Source organism: Coregonus clupeaformis, unplaced genomic scaffold, assembly GCF_020615455.1.
Source record: "Coregonus clupeaformis isolate EN_2021a unplaced genomic scaffold, ASM2061545v1 scaf0002, whole genome shotgun sequence".
Taxonomy (NCBI): Eukaryota; Metazoa; Chordata; class Actinopteri; order Salmoniformes; family Salmonidae; genus Coregonus; species Coregonus clupeaformis.
The window spans coordinates 283,000-302,500 of NW_025533457.1; the positions used below are offsets into that span (position 1 = coordinate 283,000).

General features: G+C 46.5%; 1 protein-coding gene across 1 annotated transcript in view; it reads right to left on the bottom strand.

The window, feature by feature from the left end:
* The window catches only part of LOC121587209 (PDZ domain-containing protein 2), a 246,977-nt gene that overhangs the window by 174,283 nt on the left and 53,193 nt on the right, over positions 1-19,501 (bottom strand). Inside the window, exons 2-3 of the mRNA XM_045212254.1 lie at positions 16,226-16,891; positions 15,272-15,735 (exon numbers count right to left, since the gene is read on the bottom strand). Of these exons, the coding sequence (XP_045068189.1) occupies positions 15,272-15,735; positions 16,226-16,372 (611 nt within the window). The 5' untranslated portion in view covers positions 16,373-16,891. The remainder of the gene's footprint in view (positions 1-15,271; positions 15,736-16,225; positions 16,892-19,501) is intronic.

The window sequence follows — 19,501 nt, forward strand, 5'->3', positions numbered from 1 at the left end:
GAAAACGTTTGACCTGTGTCATTGCCAACAAAGGGTATATAACAAAGTATTGAGAAACTTTTGTTATTGACCAAATACTTATTTTCCACCATAATTTGCTAATAAATTCATTCAAAATCCTACAATGTGATTTTCTGGATTTTTTTCCCTCATTTTGTCTGTCATAGTTGACGTGTACCTATGATGAAAATTACAGGCCTCTCTCATCTTTTTAAGTGGGAGAACTTGCACAATTGGTGGCTGACTAAATACTTTTTTTCCCCACTGTATGTATGTATGTATTGTGATGTCACGAGAGGCTACACAGCTTTCAGCGGGATTGCTCAAGTAGTGCAAGGAGACCAGGTTCAACCAAAACAAGGATTTTATTAAAGGTCTTGGGAAACTAACGAAAGTATAACACAATTCTGTTCTCTGGTGGCTCTTTAAGGGTTAACAGTTCAGGGATGTCTCTTCCACATCCAAAATCATAACTCTCCCTCGCTCAAATAACTTTTCCCCAGTCTTACTGTATTCCACGTTGCAGCTAGTAGCCAACCCAGCAAAACGTCCTTCCAAATGTCCCACACGTATTTCCACAGGTGCATATATCCAAAGGTGAGTATTTCCCAAAGGTAAGTATCTCCAAATCCTTATATTCCTCATGGAAGTGGACGTGCAGCACTCTTGTCCTCCAGAGAGCCCAGCTTGGAGACCGTGTCTCTTCCCTTCAACAAACCTTCAGCTCATCAGCTCCTCATTTGTTTCAGCTGCGTGGGAAGATTGGCCATAGAGGGTTGGAGTTCCCGACCATACCAGCAGATGGAGCCATAGCTGTCTGGGTTTGCAGCCATCTCAGGGGATGTAACGTCCCTCCAGGACACAGCCTCTCGTGACATCACACATCCCCCCTCCTCGGGACCGACGTCCTCGTCGGGGTAAAGGCAGCGAAGAAGGCATCACGCCGGGAGAGGGCGTCCGCATTGCCGTGGTGCTTGCCAGACTGCTCTCTCTTCAACTCCTCCAACTCTAGGACCAGGGACTCAGCCTCCTGTTGTCTCTCCTTGAGTTTCTTACTGAACGCATCAGCCTTGGTTTTAGCAGAGTTTAGCTTCTGTTGAGCAGCTTTCAGTTCCTTCTCTCTCTCTGCCTCCGCATTCTTCATCTTGTTCTCCAACACCTTGTACTTCTCCTCTGCCTTCTTCTGGACCTCCTTACTACTGCGCAGGGTCTCCTCACACTCCTCGATGGTCCTGCGCAGCCTCTCCAGCTCCTCCTGTTGCTTAGGGAAGGAGCTCTGTTGGAGTTTAGCCTGGAGGATATCTAACTCTTCTGTCTTCATGTCTAACTGTTGCTTTAACAAACGATACCTCTCAGCGGTCCCCTTCAGACCAGACAGTTCTTTGTCCAGATTCTGTAGCTCCGTCTCTGTGTCGGTCTGGGCACCTGCCATCCCTATCAGAGCCCGGGCGGGAGTGAGTAACTCGGAGGATTGCACGGAGCCTTCCCAGGATGAGTCTTGCCTCTCCGTTTCCGAGGTACTCGGGTTATCCTCTCCTGAGACTCTCTCCAGAGTGGGTAAAAGGCTGGGCAGTCTCGTCCAATTAGGACAGGGACGGGGAGGGAATCAACCACCCCCGCCGTCGTGTGTATGGTTCCCCGTGTGCTGGTCATTGTAAGTTCAGTAATGGGGTATTCTCTGGTGTCCCCATGGACACAGGAAACTGGGAGGACTTTCCCCGGGGTCAGACACGTTGGGCCCACCAAATCCTTACGCACCAGGGTGGCCCGGCTACCAGAATCCAGTAAGGCCTCCACATCATGGTGATTCACAGTTACCGGGCAGGTGGGGGGGTCGATCTGGGCCGCCATCTACGACTCCCAAGAGCGAGGCAAAACGGTGTGTGGGTGCTGAGCTGGAGGACTCCGCAGTGGGCATAGGTTCATCGGCTGGTTTCCCACACTGCCAGGAGATATGTCCCATCTCCCCACACCGGTAACACTGTCGAGTTTCCCCCTCCTGGTGTACTCTTCTTGGACCCGTCTGGTTTCTGGCTCCCCCTGGAGCCGGGATAAGTCCTGACGTGGCTGGGTTCGAGACCTTGGGGTCCTTTGGACGGGTTCTTCCCATTTGTGGTGGGGCCGCCCTCCTGGGGTCTTTTTCGGGAAGCATTCAGCATCTCCGCTGTGGCCTGGTACTTTTCCACAGCTTCCTCGGTCAGATCAGCCGTGGTCAAGGCCTGTTGACTGATGAACCGTTTTGCCTCATAAGGCAGGGCGCGTAGGTAACGATCCACCACAACGGCCTCCACCACCGCCGCTGCTGTATTCCTCTGCGGATCCAGCCATTTCCTTGCGATTCGGACAAGTTCATGCATCTGCGCCCGAGGAGGTTGGTCTGGTTGGAAGGTCCAGCTGTGAAAGCGCTGGGCCATACCAAACTTTGTGAGTCCATATCTGCTGAGGATCTCAGACTTCAGGGCATCATAGTCAGTAACCTGGTCAGGGCCCAGGTCCCGGACAGCATTCAGCGATTCCCCGGTTAGAAAGGGGGCTAACAGACCAACCCACTGTTGCTTGGGCCAGGCTTCCCTAGTGGCCGTGGCCTCAAATGCATGCAGGTATGCCTCAATGTCATCGGTAGCTCCCATCTTAGATATAAAGTCACTTGCCTTTATTGGGCGGGTATTTTGGACCACCCTCTGTCTCTGCAACTGCAATTCCTCTGCCTTCAGAAGGTTGGCTTTCTTTTGCTCCTCCAAGAGAGCCACGTTTGCTTGCATCTGGGCTTGCTGGCCAGCAACAAGGGCTTTCAATATGTCCTCCATTTCAGTCGGCGGGGAGCCTACGGCCAACTTGGAAAACTGGGTGATCAAACCTTCGGTATCCTCCTCTGACATGCACTATTAACGCTTGAGCGTGCCCGTATTCTCCACCATCTGTGATGTCACGAGAGGCTACACAGCTTTCAGCGGGATTGCTCAAGTAGTGCAAGGAGACCAGGTTCAACCAAAACAAGGATTTTATTAAAGGTCTTGGGAAACTAACGAAAGTATAACACAATTCTGTTCTCTGGTGGCTCTTTAAGGGTTAACAGTTCAGGGATGTCTCTTCCACATCCAAAATCATAACTCTCCCTCGCTCAAATAACTTTTCCCCAGTCTTACTGTATTCCACGTTGCAGCTAGTAGCCAACCCAGCAAAACGTCCTTCCAAATGTCCCACACGTATTTCCACAGGTGCATATATCCAAAGGTGAGTATTTCCCAAAGGTAAGTATCTCCAAATCCTTATATTCCTCATGGAAGTGGACGTGCAGCACTCTTGTCCTCCAGAGAGCCCAGCTTGGAGACCGTGTCTCTTCCCTTCAACAAACCTTCAGCTCATCAGCTCCTCATTTGTTTCAGCTGCGTGGGAAGATTGGCCATAGAGGGTTGGAGTTCCCGACCATACCAGCAGATGGAGCCATAGCTGTCTGGGTTTGCAGCCATCTCAGGGGGATGTAACGTCCCTCCAGGACACAGCCTCTCGTGACATCACAGTATGTATATAATATAATATGCCATTTAGCAGACACTTTTATCCAAAACGACTTAGTCATGCGTGCACACATTTTTGTGCATGGGTGGTCCCGGGGATCAAACCCACTACCTTGGCGTTACAAGCGCCATGCTCTACCAGCTGAGCTACAGAGGACCACATGTATGTATGTATGTATATATATATATATATATATTTGCAAGAAAGAAAAACATATGGGGGATTGGAAGTGATGCAGACAATTACATTGATGGAAGTTACAATCTATCTGCAATATTAAAACTGATCTACCCTCCACCATCAGCACCGGCCTGTACCCTACCTACCCTAAGCTCTCTCCTGGCCCCTTACACTAAGTCTGAATTTGTCCTGCTAGGTGACCTAAACTGGGACATGCTTAAACCACCTGACCAAGTCCTAAAGCAATGGGACTCCCTAAATCTTTCTCAGATTATTACCAATCCCACAAGGTATGACTCCACCACCCAGAAAAGGCTACTCTCCTTCACGTTATCCTCACAAATAATCCTGATAGGTATCAGTCTGGTGTTTTCTGTAATGACCTTAGTGATCACTGTTTTACAGCCTGTGTTCGTAATGGCTACTCAGTGAAACGACCTGTCCTGATTTGTCATAGACACTTACTAAAAAACTTTAATGAGCAAGCCTTCCTTCATGACCTGGCCTCTATAAATTGGTATAGAATCAGCTTGATGTTCGAAGATGCTTGGATCTTCTCTTTTGATATTTTCAGTGGTATTGTTAACAAACACGCCCCCATAAAGAAAAATGAGAATTAAAAACAGGTTCAGCCCCTGGTTCGACTGTGATCTGGCAGAGTTACTCCACCTCAAGAATTCCATTTGGCGAAAGGCTTGGCACACGCTTACTCAGGCTGACTGGCTCTCGTTCAGGCAATATAAATAAGGGCACTCAGGCTTTCCGGAAGGCTAAAGCTAGTTACTTTAAGGAGCAGTTCTCTCTCTGTGGGTCGAACCCCAAGAAGTTCTGGAAAACGGTGAAAGACCTGGAGAATAAACCCTCCTCCTCACAGCTGCCCATGTCCCTTAATGTTGATGATGTGGTTGTTACTGACAAGGAGCACATGGCTGAGCTCTTTAAAATCACCACTTCATTAAGTCAGGATTCCTATTTGACTCAGCCATGTCTCCTTGCCCGTCCAACATTTCCTCATCTCCCAGCCCTTCTAATGCGACTATCCCCGATGCTCCTCCCTCTTTCCCCCCTGCCCCGTTACACAGCTTCTCTCTGCAGACGGTCACTGAGTCTGAGGTGCTAAAGGAGCTCCTTAAACTTCTGGGTCAGATGGTTTAGCTCCTCTCTTCTTTAAGGTTGCAGCCCCTCATCATCGCCAAGCCTGTCTCTGACCTTTAACCTGTCTCTCCTCTCTGGGGAGGTTCCCATTGCTTGGAAGGCAGCCACGGTGCGTCCTTTATTTAAAGTTGGAGATCAAGCTAACTGTTATAGGCCAATTTCTATCTTGCCCTGTTTATCAAAAGTGTTGGAAAAACTTGTCAATAATCAACTGACTGGCTTTCTTGATGTCTATAGTATTCTCTCTGGTATGCAATCTGGTTTCTGCTCAGGTTATGGATGTGTCACTGCAACCTTAAAGGTCCTAAATGATGTCACCACTGCCCTTGATTCTAAGCAATGTTGTGCTGCTATTTTTATTAAGCTTTTGATACGGTAGACCATTCCATTCTTGTGGGCCGGCTAAGGAGTATTGGTGTCTCTGAGGGGGTCTTTGGCCTGGTTTGCTAACTACCTCTCTCAAAGAGTGCAGTGTGTAAAGTCAGAACATCTGCTGTCTCAGCCACTGCCTGTCACCAAGGGAGTACCCCAAGGCTTGATCCTAGGCCCCACACTCTTCTCAATTTACATCAACAACATAGCTCAGGCAGTAGGAAGCTCTCTCATCCATTTATATGCAGATGATACAGTCTTATACTCAGCTGGACCCTCCCCGGATTTAGTATTAAACGCTCTACAACAAAGCTTTCTTAGTGTCCAACAAGCTTTCTCTGCCCTTAACCTTGTTCTGAACACCTCCAAAACAAAGGTCATGTGGTTTGGTAAGAAGAATGCCCCTCTCCCCACCGGTGTGATTACTACCTCTGAGGGTTTAGAGCTTGAGGTAGTCACCTCATCCAAGTCCTTGGGAGTACGGCTAGACGGTACACTGTCCTTCTCTCAGCACATATCAAAGCTGCAGGCTAAGGTTAAATCTAGACTTGGTTTCCTCTTTCGTATTCTCTCCTCTTTCACTCCAGCTGCCAAACTAACGCTGATTCAGATGACCATCCTACCCATGATAGATAACAGAGACGTAATTTATAGATCGGCAGGTAAGGGTGGTCTCGAGTGGCTAGATGTTCTTTACCATTCGGCCATCAGATTTGCCACCAATGCTCCTTATAGGACACATCACTGCACTCTATACTCCTCTGTAAACGGGTCATCTCTGTATACCCGTCGCAAGACCCACTGGGACTAATCAACCTAGCGCCGACGAAGATGGTGTCCTCGCGACTAGCTCTTATTGCAGTATTTTGTTTTTTTATGTATTATTTTTTTACATTATAAAACAAACGCCATCACTAGCACATTAGAGGCTGCTGCTGCTGCCTATTGAAATCACTGGCCACTTTAAGAAATGGAACACTAGTCACTTTAATAATGTTTACATATCTTGCACTACTCATCTCATATGTATATACTGTATTCTATACTATTCTACTGTATCTTAGTCCATGCCGCTCTGTCATTGCTTGTCCATATATGTATATATTCTTAAATCCCATTCCTTACTAATGTTGTGTGTATTGGGTATATGTTGTGAAATTGTTAGATAGTACTTGTTAGATATTACTGCACTGTCAGAGCTGTAACATTTCGCTTCACCCGCTATAACATCTGCTAAACACGTGTATGTGACAAATAAAATTGGATTTGATTTGATTTGGGTGATGCTTATTTATAAAACCCTCTTAGGCCTCACTCCCCCCTATCTGAGATACCTACTGCAGCCCTCATCCTCCACATACAACACCCGTTCTGCCAGTCACATTCTGTTAAAGGTCCCCAAAGCACACACATCCCTGGGTCGCTCCTCTTTTCAGTTCGCTGCAGCTAGCGACTGGAACGAGCTGCAAAAAAACACTCAAACTGGACAGTTTTATCTCCATCTCTTCATTCAAAGACTCAATCATGGACACTCTTACTGCCAGTTGTGGCTGCTTCGCGTTATGTATTGTTGTCTCTACCTTCTTGCCCTTTGTGCTGTTGTCTGTGCCCAATAATGTTTATACCATGTCTTGTGTTGCTACCATGTTGTGTTGCTGCCATGTTGTTTTCATGTGGTGTTGCCATGCTGTGATGTAGTTCTTAGGTCTCTCTTTATGTAGTGTTGTGGCGTCTCTCTTTATGTAGTGTTGTGGTGTCTCTCTTTATGTAGTGTTGTGGTGTCTCTCTTTATGTAGTGTTGTGGCGTCTCTCTTTATGTAGTGTTGTGGCGTCTCTCTTTATGAAGTGTTGTGGTGTCTCTCTTTATGTAGTGTTGTGGTGTCTCTCTTTATGTAGTGTTGTGGTGTCTCTCTTTATGTAGTGTTGTGGCGTCTCTCTTTATGTAGTGTTGTGGTGTCTCTCTTGTTGTGATGTGTGTTTGGTCCTATTTGTATATACAGTACCAGTCAAAAGTTTGGACACCTACTCATTCCAGGGTTTTTCTTTATTTTTACTATTTTCTACATTGTAGAATAATTGTGAAGACATCAAAACTATGAAATAACACATATGGAATCATGTAGTAACCAAAAAAGTGTTAAACAAATCAAAATATATTTTATATTTGTGATTCTTCAAAGTAGCCACCCTTTGCCTTGATGACAGCTTTGCACACTCTTGGCATTCTCTCAACCAGCTTCATGAGGTAGTCACCTGGAATGCATTTCAATTAACAGGTGTGCCTTCTTAAAAGTTAATTTGTGGAATTTCTTTCCTTCTTAATGCGTTTGAGCCAATCCGTTGTGTTGTGACAAGGGAGGGGGGGTATACAGAAGATAGCCCTATTTGGTAAAAGACAAAGTCCATATTATGGCAAGAACAGCTCAAATACGCAAAGAGAAACGACAGTCCATCGTTACTTTAAGACATGAAGGTCAGTCAATCCGGAAAATGTCAAGAACATTGAACGTTTCTTTAAGTACAGTCGCAAAAACCATCAAGCACTATGATGAAACTGGCTCTCATGAGGACCTCCACAGGAATGGAAGACCCAGAGTTACCTCTGCTGCAGAGGATAAGTTCATTAGAGTTACCAGCCTCAGAAATCGGCAGTTAACTGCACCTCAGATTGCAGCCCAAATAAATGCTTCACAGAGTTCAAGTAACAGACACATCTCAACATCAAATGTTCAGAGGAGACTGCGTGAATCAGGCCTTCATGGTCGAATTGCTGCAAAGAAACCACTACTAAAGGACACCAATAAGAAGAAAAGACTTGCTTGGGCCAAGAAATATGAGCAATGGACATTAGACCGGTGGAAATATGTCCTTTGGTCTGATGAGTCCAAATTTGAGATTTTTAGTTCCAACCGCTGTGTCTTTGTGAGACGCAGAGTAGGTGAACAGATGATCTCTGCATGTGTGGTTCCCACCGTTAAGCATGGAGGAGGAGGTGTGATGGTGTGGGGGTGCTTTGCTGGTGACACTGTCTGTGATTTATTTAGAATTCAAGGCACACTTAACCAGCAAATACACTCCCATGCATTTAGCACAGGTATTTGAAAATAGTATTTTACAAAATCATTCAAATACTAAAATAAAATTACTTGTTTTGGACTGTGTATTTGAAAATACTCATATATACACAAAAAGTGTTTAAAATACCAGATACTCAAAACCACATGTATTTGAACACAGGTCTGAAACCAATAAACACCTTTTCCTCCCTCTCTTCCCATAGCTCATTCCAGCACTTGTATTTCTGTACCACCCACTGATCAATCGCCTGGCTGGCACTGACAGACCATTATACCCTGGCAGCGTAGCCCATCTTACCCTGGGAGTCAGTCACACTAACGATCAGATGAATATCTGCCTGCGGTCCCCGTCATCCCCACACCACAATGACTAAGAAAAGCAAAGCATTTCAACAGATGATTAAACAACATTATTCAATCTGAGAGCCTTTGGCTTGTATCTTTTTACAAGTCTCTAATTATTTCCCTCAGAAGGCGAATGCTGCGCCCCCGAATGGCACCCTATTCCCTATATAGTGCACTACTTTAGACCAGAGAATGGCACCCTATTCCCTATATAGTGCACTACTTTAGACCAGAGAATGGCACCCTATTCCCTACATAGTGCACTACTTTAGACCAGAGAATGGCACCCTATTCCCTATATAGTGCACTACTTTAGACCAGAGAATGGCACCCTATTCCCTATATAGTGCACTACTTTTGACCAGAGAATGGCACCCTATTCCCTATATAGTGCACTACTTTTGACCAGAGAATGGCACCCTATTCCCTATATAGTGCACTACTTTTGACCAGAGAATGGCACCCTATTCCCTATATAGTGCACTACTTTTGACCAGAGAATGGCACCCTATTCCCTATATAGTGCACTACTTTTGACCAGGCTAGTGCACTATCTAGGGAATAGGGTGCCATTTGGGACAGAAGCTAAGTCACCATTTTGTGGGCAGGCAGAGTTACAGCTCCTACTGGTTGTGGGAAAGAGGAGAGGAGTGTTTTTTCACAGGTCCGTGAGAAAAGTGCCAGCTCACAACCTCCTAGTCCTCCTGGTACAGTTAGTCTCACAGCCTGGGGAAAAGTCTGATCTCCCTCGCTCTCTAACTTTCTCTCTCCAACTTTTTTGTTTCTCTCTTTCTGTCCGTCTTTCACACTCTCCCTTCCTTACTTTTTATCACTCTATCTCTTTCTCTCGCTCCCCCCTCTCTCCCTCCTCCGTCACCCCTCCACTTCTCTCTCTCTCATTCACGTGACCAACAGGATCTCGCTCTAGTAGAACCAAACCGCAGTGCGTGGGCCAAGAGGAGAGACATCAGACGTAGCCTAACAGATCCTAGTTAAAACACCCAGTACTAGTTCACAGACAGGCTTTTATCCCTAGACTGACAGTACTAGTTCACAGACAGGCTTTTATCCCTAGACTGACAGTACTAGTTCACAGACAGGCTTTTATCCCTAGACTGACAGTACTAGTTCTCAGACAGGCTTTTATCCCTAGACTGACAGTACTAGTTCTCAGACAGGCTTTTATCCCTAGACTGACAGTACTAGTTCTCAGACAGGCTTTTATCCCTAGACTGACAGAGCAGAGCAGAGCAGCAGAGGGTTGGGGGTTGGTTGGCTGAAGTTTCACCTGCAAAGAATTTGATGAAAGTTTATTGAAAGTATATATTTGCTCCTTCTACATCTCTGTCCTCCAAAAGAGCATGAAACCATCCTTCTCTACTAACCACACATATAACACTCTACCAGAGCCTCTTGGAGAAAAGCCACTGAGCTATTTTCCATCCAGTTCCCTCACACAGCTGTATGGGAAGAGAAGGAAGGAAGGAAGTTAGCCTAGCGGCTAGCTATCTAAACTTGATTTTTCAGACCTGCGAGTTACTGTGGCCCCTCATGATGCGTTCAGACCTGCGAGTCACAGCGGCCCCTCATGATGAGTTCAGACCTGCGAGTCACTGTGGCTCCTCATGATGAGTTCAGACCCCTGAGTCACTGTGGCCCCTCATGATGAGTTCAGACTTTTTTTTTCCAGACAGCCAGTTTCCAGGGAAACTGCACCACAGAGCATAGCCTCTATAGCCTCTATCACTGATCTAGGTTTCTAGAACACAAGTGTTTTAGGGCAGGGCAGGGGTAGTCAAGTACTATTTGAGAAGGTCCGGACACCCCCACCTCGCGACCCGGATCCACCTCGCGACCCGGATCCACCTCGCGACCCGGATCCACCTCGCGACCCGGATCCACCTCGCGACCCGGATCCACCTCGCGACCCGGATCCACCTCGCGACCCGGATCCACCTCGCGACCCGGATCCACCCTGCGACCCGGATCCACCTCGCGACCCGGATCCACCTCGCGACCCGGATCCACCTCGCGACCCGGATCCACCTCGCGACCCGGATCCACCTCGCGACCCGGATCCACCTCGCGACCCGGATCCACCTCGCGACCCGGATCCACCTCGCGACCCGGATCCGGACCAACTAATGAGTATGAATACTGTAGGGCTCTAGAGGAAGTAAGCAGATTACAGTACAACCCCAGGAAGCCAATATCATCTCGACCCTACTACTCTATCATTACTGATCACAGACGATGACTGCAGTTGTTTTGAAGGTTTTACCCGTGTCACTTCCCAAGCGAGGGTGAAACCATGGCTTTGTGCTGCCCCTCCCCCACTCTCTCCCCTCCCCCACTCTCTCCCCTCCCTCCCTCCCTCTCTTGATGTTTTGAGAGTCTTAGGGCGGACGATTCCTCCCAACAACATACCGTTGTTTGTCACAACATGGAAGAGGAGCAGCCAGCCGTCACCGCCCGCGGTACACACCCATACACACACCCATACACACACCCATACACACACACATATACACACACACCCATACACACACACACACACACATACACACACACACACATACACACCCATACACACACACATATACACACACACCCATACACACACACACATACACACACACACACACATACACACCCATACACACACCCATACACACACACACATATACACACACACCCATACACACACACACACATTCACACATATACACACACACACACACACACACAACCTCCTTTTGATGCCATGTCACATAATGCCACTCTAACTAAGCCTGACTTGACACACACACACAGACACACACAGACACACACACACACAGACCCATAAACACAGACACACACACACACACACACACACACACAGACACACACAGACACACACACACACACACAGACACGCACACACAGACACACACACACACACCCATAAACACAGACACACACACACACAGACACACACACACACACACACGCACACACACACACACGCACAGATACACAGACACACACACACACACAGACACAGACACACAGACACACGCACGCACACACAGACACACATACACACACACACACACACACACACACACACACAGACACACACACACACAGACACACACACACACACACACAGACACAGTCAGGACATGGAATGATAATGTGATGTGGTCCGTCAGGACATGGAATGATAATGTGCTGTGGCCAGTCAGGACATGGAATGATAATGTGATGTGGTCCGTCAGGACATGGAATGATAATGTGATGTGGCCAGTCAGGAAATGGAATGATAATGTGCTGTGGCCAGTCAGGACATGGAATGATAATGTGATGTGGTCAGTCAGGACATGGAATGATAATGTGATGTGGTCAGTCAGATGTCCAGTTGCTTTATGAAATTAAACTTCTATTTCCAGCATCTATCTTTCTGTCATGGTTATACTCTTCATGGTCAAGCCAATGTTGACTCGAACATAGAACCTTGGACTTGCTATCAAGTTTTACTATAACGGGACCTAAACATTTCATATTATACAGTATATTCCCCTCATATCCTCAGATTTGTGTTCAGAAGTACAGAGACACACTGGAGTGACTTCGACCATGGCTGGCCTTCCTCCCTCTCTCTCTCTTTCTCACTCTCACTCCCTCTCTCTCTCCAGTGGTTGTCATGTGTCCAAGAGCCTGCCCCTCTCTCTCTCTCTCTCTCTCTCTCTCTCTCTCTCTCTCTCTCTCTCTCTCTCTCTCTCTCTCTCTCTCTCTCTCTCTCTCTCTCTCTCTCTCTCTCTCCCCCTCTCCCCCTCTCTCTCTCTCTCTCTCTCTCCCCTCTCTCTCCCTCTCTCTCTCTCTCTCTCTCTCTCTCTCTCTCTCTCTCTCTCTCTCTCCCTCTCCTCTCTCTCTCTCTCTCTCTCTCTCTCTCTCTCTCTCTCTCTCTCCCCTCTCTCTCTCTCTCTCTCTCTCTCTCTCTCTCTCTCCTCTCTCTTCTCTCTCTACTGCCAACCAACCACAGAGTCTGTCTGGCCAAACAGACTGAGGGCATTCGTCTGCTCTAAACTATGCCCATGTTAGACAGCTCCCTAGCTGCTCACTGGCACTACGTGGAGGTAAACTGTGCGTGCCAAGTTCAACTTCCAGGATTGTTCTTCCCCTGACTGTGTGAGAGGGAGCACCTACGGTTCTTTCACTGAAGAGAGTTGGAGTTGATACAACCCCTGGGCCTCTGTGGGAGTGTGCAGCCCATACACACATTCATGATGATTAAAGATGCATTATTATTATTACAGTTTTTCTCAATTGCTAAAACACTAAACCCTATTGTCTGAACCAAATGCTCAGTTGCCTGAACCCACTGATTGAATCAATCACTCTTTTGGCAAAACCATAAGCACTTTTCACCTGTTTAGACACAACTTGCCAACACATTTTCATTGTGATGCACCCGTGCTGCATAATGGTGAGCACATGTGACAAAAGTCAAACACAATTAGAGCACAGGTATCACCACTTGAACACAACAACTCAAAATTGATCACACTTGTGGCTAATGATGTGAGGGAACATATACAGTAAGCCAGTTCAGAGAGCACTTGTTTGTGAGGCCCTACAATGGATAGAAATCTGAGAGGAAGAGTTCGTGTGAGAGGAGGTCGAGGTGGTCGAGGTGGTCAGTGAAGACAAAGAACAGTAATATCTGATGAAATCAGAGCTACTGTGATTGACCATGTTCTTGTCCATGGTATGAGCATGAGGGAGGCTGGACAAAAGGGTACAACCAAACATCAGTAGATTCACTGTGTCCACCATAATCCGAAGATTTAGAGAAGAGAACAGGTAATTACCTTTTTTTGACATTATAGTACAGTATGTAAATGTTGACAGCAATTACTGTATGACATACTATATACTGTACCACAGTATACTGTAAGTGAATATATGTTTCAGTACATCACTGTACCAATGTACTGTAGTATTGTAATGGAGGGTTGGTCTAACTGTTTGTAGGCCTAGTATTCCATGTATATTTTTTGTAACTCCATGTTCTCTTTTTGTAGAATTGAAAGACTGCCACATGGGGGTGGGAGGACAGGTATGTTCTCCCCACACCAAGAGACCCTAATTGTTGATATGGTCCGTAAGAAAAATGCCATTAAACTGAGCGAAATTCAGCAGAAGATCATTGAGGACCATTTACATTTTGAGGGTATCAACAGTGTCAGCCTCTCTACTGTTGATCGTGTCCTCAAGCGCAACAGACTGCGCATGAAACAGCTATACAGAGTGCCCTTTGATCGCAACTCAGACAGAGTCAAAGAGCAAAGATTCCAGTATGTACAGGTTGGCATATATCCAGACACATTCAATGTTGATTACTCTAAGTAGTGATTTACTGTAGTGGCCTAAATCACTTTTTCCGTATCACTTACAAAACTATATCTATTTCTACAGAGGGTTTTTCAACTGGATGCAATGGAAAGACCCCATCAATACATCTACATGGATGAAGCTGGGTTTAATCTCACCAAAAGGAGAAGGAGAGGCCGTAATGTGATTGGCCATCGGGCCATTGTTGGTGTTCCTGGGCAGCGTGGTGGCAATGTCACATTATGTGCTGCCATCAGCAATCATGGGGTTGTCCACCATCATGCCAACCTGGGGCCCTACAACACTCACCAGCTCCTCATTTTCCTCAATCACATGCGAGATGCTTTGTTAGGGCAGCAGGATGAGCATCCCATCTATGTTGTTGTTTGGGACAATGTGAGTTTTCACAGAGCCCTCCAGGTTAGAGAGTGGTACAATATGAACCAAGGTTTTATCAATCTTTGCCTTCCACCGTACTCCCCTTTCCTAAACCCCATTGAGGAATGATTCTCCTCATGGCGGTGGAAGGTATATGAACGCCAACCTTACACCAGGGTAAATCTCCTGCAAGCCATGGGACTTGCCTGTGGTGACATAGGTGTGGAGGCATGCCAAGCCTGGATACGGCATGCCAGGGGTTTTTTTTCCCCGTTGCCTGGCCAGACAAAATGTGGCCTGTGATGTGGATGAAGTCCTGTGGCCTGACCCAGTACGGAGACATGATGCTGTGGCTGAGTAATGCACTTATTTGTATATTTTTGTACTTTCTTTTTACATGGGCTTACTGTACACAAGTGGCAAACGCATAAGATTTCTGTTTGTTTTTACAAGTGCTACATGTAAATGCACAATATTTCTGTTTTGTCTTTTGTACAAGTGCTAAATGCACAGGTTTTTTTGTTTTGCAACATGCATTTAGCCTACAGTGAACAATAAACATTTATTTCTCCAGCTTCATGTCCTGAGCATTGTGTTTTCTATTTTTCTACGTAGTGTTTAGTGACTGTTCAGTAGTGTTTTTTATTTTGATTGACTCGGGGCACGATTTGACAACATAGTTCAGTTTTGAGCACAGATTGAACTGTTTTGAGGTGAAAGTTTGGTTTTGCAAGAAGAGTCTGAGGTTTTGTGAATGTAGCTTGAAAATTGGGTTTTGTGTTCACAGTTAAGAGAAAAGGAGAGCAGCTTTCAAGAAATGTGTCTTAGCAATCGAGAAAAACTGTATTATCAGAAAAGTCTCCTACCTGGCTCCAGTGACGTCGACGCCCACCATCAGCTGACCGTTGAGTGACAGCAGCTCGTCTCGTAGTTTGATTCTACCGCACCTCGCCACCGGACTTCTCTTCCTCACCTCTGTCACCCAGATACACCCCACGTCCAACACGGGTCCCTGATCCCCCTTCCTCCTCCTCCTCCTCCTCCCTCCCTTCTGCCTCCCCTCCCCCTCCGGGTCCCCGAATATAGGGATGTTACCGAAACTCAGTCCCAGCTCTGCTCCGTCCCCCTCTCGCTTGGCGAGGCACACGGCTCGCACCTCCGCGTCCACAACCCCACTAGGCGTCAGGGGTCGGAGGGCGGCACTCTGGATCTCGCCTCCCTCTGTGAAGTTGAGCTGGATGTACTCCACCAGTTTCCGTACAGCGGCCTGGCATGGAGACATGTCTCGGCTGGTACCTCCGCTGCAGGCTTCCTCCTCGTGTTCTGACTCCTGGGACACGGTTATAGTTACAACAATGGATTTAAGTGTCACTCCACAATATTACAAATACTGACAATAGATAATAATACATATTTAAAAACCACTTTGTCAAATCAAATCAAATCAAATTGTATTGGCCACATGCGCCGAATACAACAGGTGCAGACATTCCAGTGAAATGCTTACTTACAGCCCTTAACCAACAGTGCATTTATTTTTAATAAAAATGTAAAATAAAACAACAACAAAAAAGTGTTGAGAAAAAAAGAGCAGAAGTAAAATAAAATAACAGTAGGGAGGCTATATATACAGGGGGGTACCGGTGCAGAGTCAATGTGCGGGGGCACCGGCTAGTTGAGGTAGTTGAAGTAATATGTACACTTGGGTGGACCACAGTGAGAGTTTTGAGAAACAATCATAGTAGGCAATTGTAGTACAGTATGTAATTGATGTCAGCTATGAGAAATTACATCACCCATACATGTATGCAAAAACAGACCTGGTACGAGTCCTGGTCTGGGTCTCTGCTGGTGGTGGACTGCTGGTCTGGGTCTCCATAGTGGTCCTGGTACCTGGTCTGGGCCCCCAGGAGCCAGTCCTCCAGTAGATGGAGGTGGCTCAGGGCGTTCTCCTGGGTGATGGGCATCGTGGCTGGGGCTGGGCCGGACCAGAGCCCCCCTGCATCCTGGGTCGATGGGCCCCTCTAGAGGCACCGGGGCTGGGAAGGGGTGTGGGAGTAGGGCTGATGCTGGCAACTGTTCATCCAAATCCAGACACAGGAAGCTTTGTGGACTGAAGCCGCCTCCATCTCTAGCAGTAGCGATGGTGTTAGAAGACTTTGGGCGTCAGAGGAGCGAGAATCGAGGAGTGTGTGTGTGTGTCTGCCGCATTTCCCCCGTTCCGTAACGCCCCGGCAACAAAAGCAGAGCTGTCAGGGAAGTGTGTGTGATGTGGTCTCGGCTCCCTACACTCTGAGGGGTAGCTGGAGAGAGAGGAGGGCCATTATCCGCTTGGCTGGCAGGGTTCCGGACCAGGCAGGGTAGAAATATCTGATAACCGAGACTGACGAGGGAGAGGGTGTGTGTGTCTGCACTCACACACACACACACACACACACACACACACACACACACTCTGGGGAGCGTCAGGCTCAGGCGTTGTTCACCTACAGAGAAAAGCAAAAAAAGTCTATATCAGTGAAGTTGTAGTATGCAGGCCAAAAAGAATCCTATTCCCTATATAGTGCACTACTTTTGACCATGGGTCCTGGTCCTGGTAGTGCACTATATAGGGAATAGGGTGCCATTTCAGACGCCTCCGTAGAAGCTTCATTACCAAGATGGGTTTCTAGCACTCTGACCTCAATCTGTGGTTTAGCACAGTTTAGCTGCTCGACATCGCACACGTCACACATACACACACACACACACACACGTCACATACACACACACACACACATCACACATACACACACACACGTCACACGCTTACATACACACACACACACACGTCACATACACACACACACACACACACACACATCACACATACACACACACACGTCACACGCTTACATACACACACACGTCACATACACACACACACGTCACACACACATCACACAGTACACACACACGCAGGCACATACACACAGTACACGCTTACATACACACACACACATCACACACTTTTCCAGACTTGAGATCTTGGAGGCAATTTCCATGTAAAAAGACCCATGAGCACCAAACATGTGAAGTTCATTGGAGCATATCAAAACGAAAGCTAAGAGTCTATATTTTTGTGGTCTAAGACACTGCATTGCAGTGGCGCCATTACAGCCTGGGGTTCGATCTCTGGCTCTAGTGTCTCCTTGTGGCGGGCCTGAAAGTCGACTTCGGTCGTCAGTCTGTTTCCTCCGACACATTGGTGCGGCTGACTTCCTGGTTAAGCAAGCAGTGTGTTAAGAAGCAGCGCGGCTTGGCGGGTCGGGGGACGCATGTCTCGGTCTTCGCCTCTCCCGAGCCCGTTGGGGAGTTGCAGCGGTGAGACAAACTCGTAACTATCAATTGTATATCACGAAAATGGGGAGAAAATATATATATTTTTTTTTAGATATAAACATATTTGTGTATATAATTTTTTACTAATTAAAAGATGCAGTCTGGGAACTTAAGCACAACAAATGTGTAACATATTGTACGAATTGGATTTGTAACATATCATACAAATTGCACAAAAACATACGAAATGGATGACGTAGTACACAACCGGATGACATTGTACACAAAAAACGGAGACCCGTTTTGGCTCTTGAGCACCACTTTCAAAACTACTGGCTGAAATTATAAAACAATTCTGGAGCATCACTTTAAGGCAGGGTTCCCCAACTGGCGGCCGTGAATAGCCAATGCGTAGAATGATATCCTTTGTGTACCTATTCAGCATACATCACAATATGTCACATATCCATAATTAGGCATGTCTGTTTAGGACAGATCAGTGACCTCTGATGTCATTCTGTTACCGGGTGTTAATCCACTTCACTTACTGTAGTTCAATAACCAAAATAAAATAAAAAAATTTAACTCAAGGTGTCATATCATAGCTGACACTCCATTTCTTTCTGCAGACATCTTCAAATCTTAATTCAGAGTAGATATTTAACCGTTTTTGGAAAACTTAGTCACATAAAAAAATAAATTGAGATTTTACAGTCATTCTTTTACGAAACTTTACATCTGCATTGTTCTTCAAGTATACAGTGCATTCGGAAAGTATTCAGACCCCTTGACTTTTCCCACATTTTGTTACGTTACAGCCTTATTCTAAAATTGATTAAATCATTTTTCCCCTCATCAATCTACACACAATACCCCATAAGGACAAAGCAAAAACAGGTTTTTAGAAATGTATTAAAAATAAACAACTTACATTTTTCAGTATTCAGACCCTTTACTCAGTACTTTGTTGAAGCACCTTTGACAGCGATTACAGCCTCAAGTCTTCTTGGGTATGACGCTACAAGCTTGTCACACCCGTATTTGGGGAGTTTTTTCCATTCTTCTCTGCAGATCCTCTCAAGCTCTGTCAGGTTGTATGGGGAGCATCGCTGCACAGCTATTTTCAGGTCTCTCCATAGATGTTCTATCGGGTTCAAGACCGGGCTCTGGCTGGGCCACTCAAGGACATTCAGACACTTGTCCCAAAGCCACTCCTGCGTTGTCTTGGCTGTGTGTTTAGGGTCGTTGTCCTGTTGGAAGGTGAACCTTCGCCCCAGTCTGAGGTCCTGAACGCTCTGGAGCAGGTTTTCATCAAGGATCTCTCTGTACTTTGCTCCGTTCATCTTTCCCTCGATCCTGACTAGTCTCCCAGTCACTGCCGCTGAAAAATATCCCCACAGCATGATGCTGCCACCACCATGCTTCACCGTAGGGATGGTGCCAGGTTTCCTCCAGACGTGACGCTTGCCATTCAGGCCAAAGAGTTCATCCTTGGTTTCATCAAACCAGAGAACCCTTCCCCAGATCTGTGCCTCGACACAATCCTGTCTCGGAGCTCTACGGACAATTCCTTAGACCTCATGGATTGGTTTTTGCTCTGACATGCACTTCCAACTGTAGGACCTTATACAGTATAGACAGGTGTGTGCCTTTCCAAATCATGTCCAATCAATTGAATTTACCACAGGTGGACTCCAATCAAGTTGTAGAAACATCTCAAGGATGATCAATGGAAACAGGATACACCTGAGCTCAATTTTCGAGTCTCATAGCAA